Source organism: Condylura cristata, unplaced genomic scaffold (genome assembly GCF_000260355.1).
Source record: "Condylura cristata isolate star-nosed mole 26May11 unplaced genomic scaffold, ConCri1.0 scaffold00003, whole genome shotgun sequence".
Classification (NCBI taxonomy): Eukaryota; Metazoa; Chordata; class Mammalia; order Eulipotyphla; family Talpidae; genus Condylura; species Condylura cristata.
The window spans coordinates 31,341,780-31,358,632 of record NW_004567104.1 but is presented as its reverse complement, the minus strand read 5'-3'; the positions used below and the strand labels follow the sequence as shown (position 1 = coordinate 31,358,632).

The following is a 16,853-nucleotide window of genomic DNA, read 5'->3' as shown; positions in this document are numbered from 1 at the left end:
AGGAAGCCACTAATAGATGCTGATCTCTTTGTTCTTTTTAGGCAGACAAATTTCAGATGTACGTCACCTACTGTAAAAACAAACCTGATTCCAACCAGCTGATCCTGGAGCATGCAGGCACCTTCTTTGATGTAAGCTGTGATTTTCTATTTGGCCCTTGGCTTGCAGAATGTGTCTTTACTTTCAGATAATGGCTTCTTAGCAATCTTTTCTTCCTTGTTTTTCTTTACTAGCCACCAGCCACATAAAAAATGGGGGGAAGCAAAAGCAATGTTTGTCATCTCATCTCTTGATTTTCTACAAGACACATTTGTCTGTGCCTCAACAGTAAACCTAGCTTGTCATAAGTCTCATGTTTCACAGACGTCCTCATGATGCAGGTAGTGATTAAGATGTTTAACTTCTACTTCATCTATCTCCCCTTAATATAAGGGTTATAAATCTGTAGTCCTCAGATCACATCATCATCACTTGAGACTGTATTAGAAATACATTTTTGGTATTTCCCCCTTCCCCAGATCTTTTGAATCAGAATCTCTAGTTCTGATTGGGGTTGAGCCCAGCAATCTGTTTTAAAGAGCCCTCCAGATGATGCTGATGCCTACTCAAGCGTGAGAATCACAAAAAAAAAAAAAACACTTAACCTTAGTTAAACATTGGAATCACTTGCAAAACTGAAAAGCACTGATTCCTTGGGCTCCCCTGAGATTCTAATATGATTGGTCTGAAGTGGGCTTGGTCATTGAGAGTTTTAAAAATTTCCAGATTAGAGTAACATACAACCAGGTTGCATATTTGTACTGTTAAGGAAACCAAGAAGAAACAGGGTCAGTGGGCTGTGTCCTCTGTTTTGGATTTGAATGAGGATCCAATCCTGCTGATGAATAATAATGTGAGTCTAGACAATGCCCTGTGACTAATATATTGGCTACCAAGTAAACAGAATCAGTGGTCATTGCAGTATACAAGGCATGAATATGAGAGGGGAAATGAGGGAAAGGGAAGTTCAGGGAAAGACAGGCAGTGATAGTGATGGCCTGTGTGGTAGTCATATCAGAAATGATGGTGACTTCAGATTCAGAACTTTCATGTCTATCAGTGCATCCATCTTTCTGCCTATTTGTCTAATCCCTTCCATAAATACTTGAATATCTATTATATACAAAATTGTGCTAGGCTCCATTGAGGATATAAAGACTGAAACATAGCTTCGTACTCAGGTTATAAAATAAACCTTCTCTGAGCATCTTGCCTCTTGACACTGCCCTCACAGAAGTGATTCTGTAAGTGTCTTGTTGCTTAGCAAAGAATGACACTTGAAGGGAAAAAACCAGATGAGAAAAAACATGCGTGATTTTTTTAACATGGGCCATTAATCTGAAAATGATCCTAAAGTGTCCCAAACCAGAATTTCTGAGGTCAGATTTTCCAGAACTGATTTGATAACATACTGAGTTCTCCATGTTACTACCATCTTTGCTAAATAACGTATTTCCCTTAAGATGTTTCTGACTGATTTTTCAACAGTATGCAGAATGGCCTTTCTGAAGTTTTAATGAAATGTGCCCTGTGCTCCACGTCGTGTTGTTCTGAATGCATATGTCCTGAGTTCTAGGCATGCTTTGGACTTTTCTGCTTTCCTTAACTTTACTCACACTGCTCTTTGCTTAAAGAGCAATTGTACTTTTTGTGCACATACACACACACCCAAGCACCCAAGCACTCTTCAAAATTCCTCCTGTCCTTTAAAGGTCAAATTTTGCTTCGTGCATGAATCCTTCCCTATCTCTTTGTGTACATTATACCTTCTATCTCTACTAAGATTTTTTAATGATTTGCCTTTTGATAAGTTAACAAGGTAACTTTCTATTATAGACACCTCCCCTCACCACCAGTAAGCTATTTGAGAGCTGAACTGATGATTTGCCTGTTTCATATTTATACATATTTCAGTGATTTATTTTCCTTTGGACTTCTATTCCTCATATCCCTGTTTCTAGCAAATGTTTAGACTTTGATAAGTCAAATATATCGTATATTTCCCACATTACACCTAATAAACCTCTATGTTAGTTGAAAAAATAAATGGAGGCCAGAAAATCAATCCAGAAGGCATTCCTAGAGTTTTGGCTTGGAGGTGTGAAGAGAGAAAAATAAATTCTTCCAATTGTTCCCAAAACTTTTCAGAAAGCATAATCTTGGTAGCTTTTTTTCATTCTTCCAGAAGGGTTTCCATCTCCTCCAGGTCCTTATTCTCTAAAAGATAGACTTTAATAAAAGTAGTTTCTTATTATCCATTATTGCAAAGAGAAGACAGAAAATTGTGGTCACAAAAGCACACATATTCACATGATCCAGAATTTTTTACTCTAGATGTGAGGGCTGTGAGCCTGTGACAGCTGCTGATTACTTAAGCTTGATTTAGCTGACCTCGCTCCTGGAAAAAGACCCTCTCCTGGCTGCTTAACAGGCAACCTTCCTAGAGCCAGGCATCTTACTAGTAACGCAAGAGTGTCAGAGATGCATTACTGCTTATGCTTTCTTGCCGGAGCTCCCAAATAAACTCACAGTGTTCCTTTGCTCAAAGAGAGTAACACTGCCAAACGTTTTGCCCATCATCATTGGACAATGTACCTCTAGGGAAGAGGTAAATGAGTGAGAAAATTGCTCCTTCCTGGAATAATTGATGGAAAATAGAAATTTTTTACATTATTCTCCCATTCCCCTTTCTTCAAGTTACAGGCAAACCCTATATTCTATCACTTTTAGATGTTTCTTTTATTCCTCCCAAAATTCCTTGCATTAGCTTTTTCCTGACTAATCCTAGCTCATGTCAAGACCTGGAGATAAAATATATAGATGTAGATTATACATACATTTAAAGCATGCACTACCATGGTTCTAGTATATTCACAGACAGTGCAGACATCCCCACAGTTAATTTTAAAATATTTTAATCACCTCTAAGAGCAAGCCCAGGACTCTGTAGCTATCACCCACTTCCCTCATCCTCATACCTATATTCTCAGCCCAGAACAACCATTGACCCTTTTTCTATTTCTATAGAATTGCCTGTTCTGTAGATCTACAAAAAAATGAAATCACAACAAATGTTGTGACAGACTTCTTTCACTTAGCATGTTTTCAAGATTCATATATGTTAAAATATACATATAGTGGCCCTCCCTGGTGGCGCAGCGGGTTAAAGCACTACACTGAGAAGCTAAAGCCACTTCCACATGAGTTTGATTCCCGCCTGCCCCGGAGGTGACCACATGGCGTGACAGACCTCTCCTGACCGGCCCGCTGCTCCCCTCAGCAGTGTACTTCGTCGATCTGCCTATTCTGCTTCCCGCTCTGTCTCTGGTGAATCTTCTCACCGCCCCTGAGCCTCTGGCCTGTACCCCAGTTCTGTATGTACAAATAAAATAAATCTTAAAAATATATATATATATATACATATAGTACCTATATGTATTTTGTATTTTCCCTGGCCAAATAATATTCCATTGTATGGTCATAATACATTTTGTTTTCCCATACAATTGATAGGCATTTGGGTTGTGTGTACCTTTTGACTATTATTAATAATGCTGCTATAAACATTGTATGCCAGTATTTGTGTGGCCATGTATTTAATTTCCCTTGGGTTATATACCTAGGAATGGAGTTGCTATTTCCTATGGTAATTTGATGCTTATATACCTGGGCTTTTGTAATAACCTCCTCTCTGTCTCTATTGCTTATCTTCCATCCCCTATATTGCTAGTAGGCCTATATTACTGTTTCTGAAACATTGTTTTTTGCAATGTTTCCTTCATTAAAGATCCACACACAGTAATTTTACCATTGAGAAGTTCACTATCAAAGCCTAATTCTTTCTTCTAGCTCAACCACATCAATTACCTAAATACAGCTTGCTACTTAGCCATAAAAACATGAAATCTTGCCTTTTGTAACAGTATGTATGGAACTGGAGGGATGATGCTAAGTGAAACAAGTCAAGAAGAGAAAGACAAATACTGGGTTATTTCACTCATTGTGGAGTATAAAGAAATAAAGTATATAGATCACATCTTCTTAATCCACTCATCTGTTGTTGAACACATAGGTTGTTACCATTACTTGGCCATTGTAAAAGTGCTTCAGTGAACCATAAAAGCACATGCTTCCCTTCAGATTAGTGTTTTTGCATTCTTTGTGTAGATACCTAGAAATGGAATTGCTGGGTCATTTGATCTGTGTTCAGTGTTTTGAGAAACCCCCATACTACTTTCCACAGGGGCTGGACCAGGTTACTCTTCCACCAACAATGCATGAAGATTCCTTTTCCTCTGCCCTCTCACTGATACCTGTTGTTTCTGGTCTTTGTGATTCGGGCCATCCTCATGGATATGAGGTGTTATCTCATTGTTGTTTTGAGCTATATTTTCCTCTTAAGTGGCAACGAGCATTTTTTCATATGCTCTTTCTCCATTTCTCTTTCATGTCTGTTTTCTCTCCCTAAGATGTCTCCCCATTTTCTATCTCTCCCACTTCCTCCAGTTATAGAAGCATCTTGATCTCTCCTGTTTTCTCTTTTCTACTACCATCTCCCCATCAAAGAACATTTTCTTACAACTGTCTCTGCTTTTTCCTTTTCCTTTCTCTTCTTATGCCACCCTTTTCCCAGGACGTACACTGGCATGTGTCCCTCTGTGTCTAAGGGTGCCTGTTTTCCTCCCTGTAGGAGATACAACAGCGGCATGGTCTGGCCAACTCCATCTCTTCCTACCTGATTAAGCCTGTCCAGAGGATCACCAAGTACCAATTGCTCCTGAAGGTACCCCCCGACATATATCACCCTCTACCACACAACTGACCAGACGCAGGGGTCCCAACTTTGCCCAAGGGTGGGAAGTTTCCACTGAAGCCCTTTCTTCTACCTAGAGTAGAACTTCAGCCATGACTTCAGACTTCCTGTCCTAACCTATGAAATTCCGGATGCTTACTTGTGAGGGGTAAGAGGAGAATGTGGTTCAAGAACAAGTTGTGGTTATTTTCACACCCCCCACTTTTAACAAATATGACCCCAGGCACTGGGTGGTATTTAGAGTCTCTCCTGTCCCTCCCTCCTGGGACAGATTTCTTCTGGTGTGCCCTGCTCTGATGGGATCAGGAGTCAGAGTCTTATGGGCAATGCCAGTCTGGTCAGGCCAGGTTTGTACCTACCATTGCGTTACTCTGTTTTGATCAAGACTGTAAGTTTTTTTAGAGGAAACATTCAGAGACAACATGTTAAAACACAAGGATACCCTTATGTCTGTGGGATCCCATGTGTTACGGGAGCTTCTGGAGATAGCCAGGTGATTTGGATTTTCTCCAAAATCTTTTCTTTAAAAGCCAAATAATCATATTAAAAATATTTATTAATTTAGACTGATTCCCTCCAAGAAATGGATGCATTGATGGTTTGAAAATATGACATTTCCCCCAGAAAGCCTAAGAAATCACAATTGTACACAATTATATCACTATTAGTTCTTAAGATGTAAAGGTATAGTTTTCCTTCACTTTATATATTGTTCAGAATTCTCAAGTGAAAAAAATGAAGGCATGATGAGAGACATGTTATAAATAGAATAGTTTTCAGAAGAAATCTGGTGAAATTCAACTCATGTTTAGGGACAACTATAGGATTGTGTATATTCTAGCTTCACTAAACAGTAAACCCAGTCTAGTTTCAAATCTAGGGCTTTCTGTCCAGCATGTGGGATCTCCCTGGTTTTGCACTTGTGGTTCTCTGATGAGCAAAGTGTGGTGTGCCCTGGGTTCTCTCCCAGCTCTGAGAAGGCAAGTCCATGCACCATCGCATCCCTCCAGATGCCGTCTTCACCTTCCACCCCCTCCTTATCTCCAAGAAAAGCCTTCAGGCTTCTGCTTCCACACACTGAAGTCATCCAAACCTGCAAAATGATTTAGAGAAGTGCAGTGCAGCACTTCACCTTGGCTGCTGAGGATGAGCGTGAAAAACAGCGATGGCTAGAACAGCTCAACTGTTAGGACAGAACTGCTGTCAAAGAGAGCACCTTCTTTATTTTCCAGGTTTCTTATATTGACTCAGAAATTCTTATAAGATCGCAGATTAGTGGGTGAAGGGTTATTTCCTGAAACAATTAGTGTGTTTTCTGCCCCTTAAACCACAAAAATGACGAGTCCATTTTTTTCTATTAGATAACGCTAAGTTCTGTGGTTACTACAGTAGCTTTTCCTTAACCCAGATTTCTGTTTATAATTGTTCTCTCCTTACCCACCCCCCTTAATGTTTTTTTTTCTTGTGCTAGTAGACTTTTAAGATTTGTTTTTATGACTTTTCATATATCTCAAAACCATTTCAGAAATTAGTGGAGTTAAAATACCAACTTGCCCAGCCACACTGCCAATGTCTTAAATTAATTGTAGTTTTAGAGAAAGAATAACCTCTCCTTTTTAATCCCTTTTAATGAGGTTGAGGTTTCTAGGACTAATTTTATGAAACGGACAAAGGTGGGCAGTGGAGGCTGGATAGACTGCCCTGTGTTTTACTTTAGACAAATGGACAGGTGGGCTGTGGGCATCACATCATAATTGGATGTTTTAAAAAGTGACCATGTAGGTAACTGAAAGTGAAAAAAATGAAGTAGTAGGAATTTGATTGTGGGGAAGTTGTAAACTTTCCAGGGGATGATAGAGGGGGAAAAAAAATTGCACCTCTTCAATACACTAATAGCAGGGTGCCTGTAAAAAAGAAAAAATAGTTTGCTGAGCTCTTACTAGAAATAAATAATATGGGATTTATTTGCTCATTAAAGTCAGGTTTATTCCAAGTAAATTGATACTTAATTATCAGTGTCCTCTGGGGTTCATCACTTTAGGTGTTGCATGGAAGAGAAAACTATATGTCAGTTGAAGTGCTCAATACTCTGTAAATCTGCAATAGCTGTTCTTTTAGAGACTAGATTAAATATGGGTCCTTATCTACCATAAACTATAGGAAAGATCCAAGAAGAATTTATTGACTTTGCTACTAGATTGGTGGCCTCACTAAATTGCTTTAGGGTTAAACTAATTGGTATTTTGTGTTGCAAACAGAAGCATATTTCTTACTCATGCTCACTTAGGCAGCTCATATACTAAAATGTTTCTTGTTTCCCTCTGATGTTTCTGCCTCAGGCATACCTTTGAAAATGCATGAGACTAAAGTTGGGAGGGTTTACATTAGGAAGGGTAGGGAGAATTAGAGAACTTCAGATCAGCAGACATAAATACAACTTTCTGAACAATAATGCCATCATCACACCAACTAAAACCAAAAACAAGGCTGAAAACATGTTCTCTGGGTAATTCACTCATTTTTTGGACACAAAGCTCCCCTCTTCCTATGAGAATCTATCTAAGATAATGCAAAGAATTGGATTTCCCTTTGGTCTAAGATAACTTACCAAGTATAAAGCTTTACTAATGATTTCAAAGATACAAATAATCCTAGGTTAAAAAAAAAAAAGATAAGTCCAGGAACCACCACCTTTCAGCCCTTCCTTGCAGTATCAGGATTAACATGCAAGGTTCCTAAATGATGTAGCATATCATTTACCTGAAGAGAGCCATTTTGGTCATGAAATGTATTCACTCTTTACTTGAAGCTTTGCATAGTTTATAAGATACTTCCCAGAGTGTTATGCCCCTAAAACCACAGAATCCAGGTTTGTTTATCATAAGAAGTCCTAGACAGGCAGATGTATTCTACTAAAAGCATTCCTTAGATAAGGACCATCCTGTAGCAGGAGGTCTGTCATTAACATGTTTACAAGGTTTGATCTGGCCAACTTCTTTCTTGCCTGGAAGTGAAGTGCACCCCATCCATCCATCCATCCATCCATCCATCCATCCATCCATCCATCCATCCACCCACCCATCCATCCACCCATCCCCTGCCTCTTCCCACCAAAAGAAAAAGTATATGGATTGCAGATCTGTAGCTTAACTACTTCCCAGTGTCAAATCGAGTGAGGTAATAATCCCAAGAGGGAAAATGAAAGCCAGTATTACTATATTGAACAATATCATTATAAACAATCTTGTGATTTCTTGGTTGGAAATTATTATCTGACCCTATATGTCTTTCATGGAGTTGGTAATAGCCTAGTCTCCAATGAGGAGGTAGAAGTGAAAGGGCATGTTCCGGGATGTCTCAGTGAAGTCAAGGATATGGGGGGGGACAGGGTTGGGGGAGTGGTTGACGCACTGGACTTGGAATCAGGAGACCTGGATGTAAGTTCCCACATGAATCTCCAGTGAATTTCACATGGGGGTGAGATGGGGGTAGGCAAGTGCATCCCTCCTAGTCAGTTTCCTCATTTGACAATGAAAGACTAGTCAAGACTCCCATCTGTTGAACTCAGGTTAGGAACTCCTAATCTTTATCATCTAAAAGTTTGGTTTTTTTTTTTAACTATGGATTGCTATAAACCTATAATTTCTGTAACCTCAGTATGGCAGCAGTGACTATTCTGGCAGCAGAGGTATGTAAATAGAAGTGGTGCTACTGTTACAGGGCACCCCAATGTGAACTGGGCCACCTGTCTGGGTCCTCACCAACATGCTTAAAATTCAGTTATACTGTAGGCATACACAAAAGGGTCAATAATGGGGTTATTTACAAAGAGGAAAGGAAAAGGTACAACCCAGGGGAAGAGAGAGAGATACAAGTTAACTAGAACATCTTACCTGCTCCGCTGACTTGGAACTCCAACAACACATTGATAGCTCATCAAGAGCCAAATGACCAGCTGCTCAGTCCAGAGAGTGCCCCGTTGTCCAGAGAGCCACATGGTCCAGAGAGAGCCTCTCACCTGGCTCCTTATATGTCCCCAAAAAGTCCCAGAATGCCTGCTTAGCTCTCCCCTTGGGTCCTCTGTGGTATTGCTGGGAGTTGTAGTTTACTGAAGTAGGGAGTGGAGTCCATAAGACTCTGCAGAGTTCCTTTAGGACATCCTTTCCCCCTAACACTACTGATAGGTATGCTGGGATATGTGAGTGTTGTGTGTACATTGAGAACCCTTTGTCCACTCTAGATTCCACAGTACTAGAGATCTTGTGCTTTGCCAGGAAAATTCCCTCCCCTCGGGAGCCGTCCAGCAATGGAACTGCCCTAGTCACTGACTTATCGTGCCAATCATTTACAAGTTGGGTTGAACTGAGTTTGTTTGAACTAGATTGAGCTGAGGAAGCTCAGTCTGGGGAAAAACAGTGATTGAATTCTTTGGAAATAGCCTCCCACCCCACCTCACCCAACTTCCTATATAGCTCAGAGGCAGCCACTGCAGAGAACAATGTTGGTGTAAAATTGCCTTAATGGGTTAGGTAGTGGGAAGGCAGGGAAGCTGGGGGAAGGGGTTCTAATTGTGTCTGGACTTTTCCCTCCAGGAACTTTTAACTTGCTGTGAAGAAGGGAAAGGGGAGCTCAAGGACGGCCTGGAAGTGATGCTCAGTGTCCCAAAGAAAGCCAATGATGCCATGCATGTCAGCATGCTGGAAGGTAGCTGTCCTCCCAGCCTGTCACAAGGGGCCTCCCCACTTCCCAAGATCAGGGAGCATGTGGGAGGGAGATGACAAGAAGTCAGGCAAAGGGCAAGGCTGGAAGGGAGGAGAAATGACAAGCGTTACATAAGTAGTGGGGAGGTGTGAGAGGCTCTCCCTGGGGACCAGCTGTGCTGACACCCTGGCTCCAGGTAGGACCAGACCTAAGTCTTTCAGATAGGTAGACAGCTTACTGCCTGTGAGACACACCAGGACAGGCGGTCGTCCTTACTATAACGTGCCGGAAGCTTGCCCCACAACGGTTCTGCTCTGTTGCGTAGCATTAGCTTTGCTTTAGTCATCAGAATAAGCAGAAATTAGAAATTGTAAGTAGAATGTGTATGTGCGCACTCACACACACATGTGCAGTGTGCTAGTCTTATGCCTTGTCTTTATTGTGCCAAAATATACAGAAAATTTACCATTCTAGCCATTGTAAATATAGTCCTATTATTGGGCAACTACCCTTACGCCCTGCCTGTAGGTAAGAAAACTTCAGCCAGAGAAAGCTTAACAGAACTTCCTCAAAATGCATTCAGGCCACTGGATGATGCTCTTGGGACCTAGAAACCTGGTCAAATGAGGCAGAAATATTGTGAGTACAACACTCATCAGAGATGGGGAGGGCAGCCACACCAGGGGGGCAAATACCAGCATCCCAGTCTGGGCTGGTAGAGAGCTCGTAAGGGGAGTCACCCTCACTAAAAATGTGCCAGAAGTGTGCTACATTGCAAATGTACAAACCTGAGGGCTGCTTTTCTCTACTGGGCTTCATCTCCTCCAGCACTTCTCCTGTCGATGCTGCTTGTAAGTAATTCCTGGTCCCTCTTAGCACAGGAAATCCCAGTTCTTCATGCAAAGAATCCTTGGTCACCTTCACCAGACAATACTAATGATCTTAACACATCCCTTTTGTCACAATTTCTCTATCCATTTCTTTGCTGTTTGCACCCGCCCCTCTAACGCCACCCTGGATGCCTTCTAATACGAGCACCCTTTGCCTTCAGCCTGTCCCTGATCTGTATTCTATGGGCCAGCAGCAGCAGCAGCAGCAGCAGCAGCACCTGGAGCTTATCAGATGTAAAACTCATCAGCTGAACACCTCCTGAATCCCTGTCTCTCAGAGATAAGGGTGGGCAGGAATTTGTGGGCACACGTTCTCCAGGTGATTCTTATGCACACCCAAGTTTCAGAACCTGTGAAAGACTTCAAGTGGAATAGATTGTTGAAGACTCTTTCACCACCCTGTACAGAAACAATCAAAGAAAAGCGCCCTCAGAATGGAATATAAGACACGAAAGAATGATAGTGTGGAGTCAGGGACACTCCGCCAAGCAGTGTTTGTCTTTAGTCCCACTCAGAGCCTGAGTGAGAAGCAGTAGGGAGCTGTGGAGGAAGAAGGAGATAGAGGTTTGCCCTTGCAGAGTCTGGGGGGAGGCAGGATCTGTGCAGAACCTTTTGCAAGAGATTCAGCTAATACCAGTCATGCCCACAACAGTGCGGTGCAGAAAGCGGGGTCTGGTCATGGTTCTGTAGAGCCATCACCTCCAGTCTGCAGGAGCCTCGGGAATCAGAGGGGAAATGCCGTGGAGCTGAAAGCTAACCGTTTGGGAAGCCTTCTCCAGGAGGAGCGTGGACCCGAGTATCTCAAATGTGGCACTAGAGACACTCCACAGGGTGGAAATGGGTGTCTTTCAGGGTTCGACGAGAACCTGGATGTGCAGGGAGAGCTGATTCTCCAGGATGCCTTTCAAGTGTGGGACCCTAAGTCGCTGATCCGGAAGGGGCGGGAGCGGCACTTGTTCCTCTTTGAGATCTCCTTGGTTTTTAGCAAGGAGATCAAAGACTCTTCAGGACACACGAAATATGTTTACAAGAACAAGCTACTGGTAGGTGGGGCAGGTGGGGTGAGACAAGACTCCCTGTTTTCATAGAGCCCTTGGGCAGGAAGGGATCTTGAAACATTCAGCTCACCTGTGCCCCTGGTGCCACGCCAAAACCATCCTGGACAAATGAAATGTGCCTCCTATTTGGAAAATGGCCCTCCTGAACTCCCACTTCTGTATTTTAGCGAACGCAGTTCTTTTTTCTGTTTGCCTTTAGCTCCTCCCTCTTCACCTTCCCTCCCTGCTACCTGCTAATCAGGCACTGTGCCTGCAGGTCCTTTCCTCCTGGGTAGATGAACAAAATATCCAATCTGTTTAAGTTTGATTGACAGAAGCCCCTCCCATCGTCCTCTCCTCTCTGTTGCCTTTCCCTTCCCACCCCAGCCCTAAGTTTCCCCACTGCCCTCCCCTTCCCCGCCTCTCACAGGCATTTCCTGTCTACAGACCTCAGAGCTGGGTGTGACCGAGCATGTAGAGGGCGATCCCTGCAAATTCGCCTTGTGGTCTGGGCGCACCCCATCTTCAGACAATAAAACAGTGCTGAAAGTAAGTACTGCTCCCTGCTGGGCACAAGACCAGGTCTGGGGTGGTGGGGAGTGGGTGTGTTATACCTAAAAGCTGGGCCTGGACTCTCCACTGAGCCTGTGGTCATCTCTGAAGAATGGCAGTGTCACGTGGGTATTGAGAAGCAAATCCCATCATAAAGCTAAACTTGAAGTCTCAGTGAGTAAAGATGTCCCCAGTCCATGCATTTGTGAAAGCAGGAGGGAGAGAGGAGGGAGTATCCTACCAGACTTCTTCTAGGGCCCACTTATGAGACATGTTCTGTCCATTATCAAGTGACAAGAATAGCAGTCAACCCTTGACAAAAGGCATCTTGATTTGCTCAACATTCATTCAACTTTTTTTTCCTAAATAATTCCTACATATATGGTATATTTATATATTCTACTTAGTGCTTTGGGTACTAAGTACCTTTAAACTGTAGACCCTATTCCTGGGAACTTACATCCTAGAAACTATAGTGAATCATAGCCGCCTGGAGCTATGCTGATTGAACAGAGTATCAAGAGGCCTTTCACCAAATGACAGCCCTGAAGCGTTGCCTCAGCTCTCCAGAGCACATGCAGTTGGTCAGGCAGGCAGTGCTGCCTGCTGTTATCCTGTCTGAGAAGGCTTCCAACAGCTGGAGCATCTTCCAGCTATGTGCTTGTCAGGAAGTGTCTGTCACTGAAAAGATGTTGCAACCCTGACAACAGCTTTGCACTCCTCTGTACTGCCGTTGTAGTAACCACCTGTCACAAGATGGTTACCTGAAAACAACTCCACAAAAACAACTGGGCTATTCATAGAATGGTAGCAGTGCCTTCAATTAATGGGTCTACCTAGCTAAAAACCCAGGATTGACTAAGTCAGTCCATGCCTAAGTAGCCCCAGTAGGCACTGAATGTCCTAATATGTGTCCTTACCACCTGGTAAGAAGCTGCTGCCTTGGCATTCCACCTTACTTCCCCGTCCGGTGCCCCCATGCCCCCCAAATTCTAGCCACTGAAGTATGACTCTCCCACCCACCGGAAACCCTCCAAAGACTGCCTCAGCCTCAAGCTATTAAATTCTTTAACAATGACCACTGTGCAAATCTATGTTGAATGTTGAGGTTATAACCCTGTTCTAAGAGTTGAAGAAACATGTCCTCAGGAAGAACCATAAGGACAAAAACTAGGAACTCCTAAAACATCTGTTATCCTTGAAAGTAATGGATGAGGGCCCTTCCTGGTGGTGCATTGGGTTAAATCACAACACTAAGAAGCTAAAGCCACTTCATCATGAGTTCGATCCCTGCCCCAGAGGTAACTCACATGGTGCGGCAGACCTCTCCTGACCCATCCACTGCTCCCTCAGCAGTGTACTAAGTCAATCTGCCTGTTCTTCTCCCCACTCTGTCTCTGGTGAAGCCTCTTACTGCCTCTGCACCTCTGGTCTATACTCCAGTTCTATATGCATAAATAAATAAATCGTTAAAAAAAAAAAGAAAAGAATGGACGAAGCCTATCAGAGGAGAGTAGAGAACTGTTTGGGCTGCATAAAGGGAGGAAGGGTTCTTACTTTTCCTCCCTGTGGCACTCCAGGCATCCAACATAGAAACCAAGCAGGAGTGGATCAAGAACATACGAGAGGTGATTCAAGAACGGATCATTCACCTGAAAGGCGCTTTAAAGGAGCCAATTCAGCTCCCCAAAACACCAGCCAAACAGAGGAACAATAGTAAGAGGTAACCAGCGTCTCTCCCCTAATCCTGCCTCACATGCTTCTGGGAGTGGGAATGGGGTGAACCTTTACTTCCACAGGGCCAGTGATTCTGCAGGTGGCAACACTCTTCATGAAGCCCCCACTAAGTTCTGCCTAGAGTGTGTTACTAATCTTTAAACTTCTCACTGTTGCTGTCAGTTCAATCCCAGAGCACCTTTGGTTTGATAGACACTCTCCTAAGTGCTTCAAGAAGAGAAAGGGGAATGTATGATGAGTCCATTGCCTCAAAGCCATCTAAGGGTCATGTCTCACAGAGAGAGGATGTCACAGGGCGCAAGAGTGCAGTTCCGGAGAGGATTTGGAAGGGAGATGACCCTTAGTGGGGACCCTCAGGTCTGGTTAGACAACAAGAGGACTTTGGATATTGCAACTTGGGGTAATCTTTGCCGCTTTTATAGGAACACCCCTCCTCCCCCACACACATGCCTCTCTTCATCCATCCACTATAAACAGAAGATGGCTCATTTCTTACATCTTCATCTCTCAGTGCTCTTCACATCCCTACTTTCCCTTAGACCAGTGGGTAGCTTCTTTGGTATTTCTTAAGTCTCCATGTGACATTCTTTTTTGGAGGACGCTTCAAAAGGAAGCATACAATAACTTCCTGTATTTCTTCAAGTCCGTAGGAAAATATAGCAGAAACAAGAGTTCTAGGGATAAAGGTGACTAGTGTTGAACATTCCTGCCCTGCTCAATCTGGGGATTTTGTTGATTTGGGGCCAAGTAGCAGATGCAGGATGGGGAGCCTCTGTGGAGCAGCAGCAGTAATGCAGAGGGAGGTGGGGTCAAAATAAGGCTATGAATGAGGCCAGTGTGGGTCCATGGGGCAAAAGTCCAAGACCTGCATGGCCAGCAGAGGGCTGCCTCTTGGTGCTGGAAGGAAAGATGGTACTTGAATTGAAGGAAGGTTTGTGTTAATATCAGTTACCAGGTAAGAAGTAGATTTAGTTTAGCACTAGAGACACACCCTACTGCAAAGAGGCCCCTATCTTAAAATACTAGAAAGGAAATAATTACAATGACTGAATGTTCAGGACCATGGTGGCAGAGGATGTTCAGGTGATATTACTTAGAGTTACACTTTTACCTACAGTAGGAGAGTTTGAGCATTTCTAGAACATGGAAACAATATATCTTGGAAATTCCTGCCAACTTTCTCTGTTATTGTCCATGATGGAGGGTAAGAATAATTGACAGACTGCAGTGAATAGCCAGGCAGTCTCATTTCATTAGCTTGGCTCCCTGGATATGGGAACAGAGTTTACGGAGGAGGGGATAGGCCCGGGGAATATCACCTACACTCTTGGATGGGCTCCCCACATCCCCCAGAACTGCGTCATCTGGAAGGGACCAGAAGGGCCTGCAATGGGCCAGAATAGTGGGAAGCAGAAAGCATAGCCAACTCTTAAATATCTACAAGTGGTGGGGAACAGTGGCCTAGATAATCCAAAACAACAGATGATCTAAAAGTCCTTTATTTTTGGATTTGAGATGCATCACACAACTTCTTTTTACAGCAGCGTTTCACTCCTTACAAATATGTTATTATTAAAATAAGTTGGCATTTTCCAGGCCCACAAGTGCTGATGAGAGAGCAATGAACTTAGAAGTTTTCTGGAAGGGAGAAAACCCTTTTAATGACTAGTATAACACGTGTGCACAGGTACATTCACATGCACACACTTGTCCACGGACACGTACCTTCTGGTGATCTTTTAGACTCTGTGAGGAAGGCTCAGTATATGGGACACTTTGCCCCTATGGAGATATTCTCAGGCCACGAGTCTCCTGTCCTGTAACCAGCAGCAGGGGTGTGACTTTCATAAAGCTTTCACAGAAAGAGCTGCCATTTCCTGTGCTAATTTACCCAATCCCTGGTCTGTATCTCCTCTAGTTTTCCCACTGGGCCTTCACTATTGCAGGTACCTTATCCCCCTTGACTCTGGATGTGAGTTCAGGGCAGAACTGGTGCACAGTTCTAAAGCTGAGGTGTTGAAGGAACATGCAAGTGGATTGCTCTTGTGGTCCTGGGGCCCAGGAAGGACCTAAATACCAGGGGTGCAGTCGGGAGGTGTCTTTTCGGACCTGTGGGAGCACACAGCTTACTCTGAAGCTGCTGTATCTGTAACTATTCTCCTGTCGTTGAGAAGATTCCTTGGTCTTCTGGATGAGTTAAGCAAGAACTAATAAATGAGGGCAATAGACTTCTCCAAATCTAGGAATTGAGGGCCCAATATCAATAACTTCCCAAATATAATCTCCCTGAAGAAAATACCCTGCCCCGTTTTCTTAAGCAAAAAAAAAATTTACAAATCAAAGAACAAAAATCTTAACAGTTCTTGCATGTATATATGCATATACCCTGGATGGTTGGAGATGATCTACCCCTTCCGCTGACTGAATCCTAGCTTCTCAGTAGGCTCTTCCTCTTCCTATTGCCTGGTACAGATGCATTCCCCGTTACTAAAAAAAATTCCTCTCTGCAGCATGGGCCAGAGGAGCAATGGGGAGGGGTTCTTGTGTGTTCAGTTATCAACATAGCAGTTACGTATTTGCTAAGTGCAAGAGATGACATCACCGAAAATCATTGTTCCCTTTAGTGGGATAATTTTAGATTAATTCCAGCTAGAACATGCTGAGGTTCTGCTCTGCCAGCCCAGGTGGAAATACTTGTGTGCTCTAAACCCACAGTGGTCCCCCCACCCCCACCCCTGTTTTGTTTTCTCTTCTTCCTGCAGGGATGGAGTGGAGGATATCGACAGCCAGGGTGATGGGAGCAGCCAGCCAGACACCATCTCCATTGCCTCTAGGACCTCTCAGAACACAGTGGACAGTGACAAGGTAGGACAACGTTCCAGCCTTCCTTCCCCCAAGACCTTTTGTGACTTGACCACCAGTGCCAGTACCCTCTGACGAATTTCTCCCACTATGGCGCCTGACGTCAGAAGCTGGTTGTTTCTTTGTGCCAGAGGAAAGAACAAGATATGTCACCATGTGAAAATATTGTCTGAAGGGACTTGGGGGTGGTCAGCTTGAGTTCTCATGTTGTGAGGTAGGAGA

At 43.4% G+C, this 16,853-nt stretch overlaps 1 protein-coding gene across 1 annotated transcript in view; it reads left to right on the top strand.

Annotated features, from left to right (window-relative positions):
- KALRN (kalirin, RhoGEF kinase) overlaps positions 1–16,853 on the top strand; it is a 408,565-nt gene that overhangs the window by 207,681 nt on the left and 184,031 nt on the right. Inside the window, exons 26-32 of the mRNA XM_012730450.1 lie at positions 42–131; positions 4,730–4,822; positions 9,445–9,556; positions 11,296–11,486; positions 11,928–12,029; positions 13,613–13,755; positions 16,532–16,634. Coding sequence (XP_012585904.1) covers positions 42–131; positions 4,730–4,822; positions 9,445–9,556; positions 11,296–11,486; positions 11,928–12,029; positions 13,613–13,755; positions 16,532–16,634 — 834 coding nt within the window. The remainder of the gene's footprint in view (positions 1–41; positions 132–4,729; positions 4,823–9,444; positions 9,557–11,295; positions 11,487–11,927; positions 12,030–13,612; positions 13,756–16,531; positions 16,635–16,853) is intronic.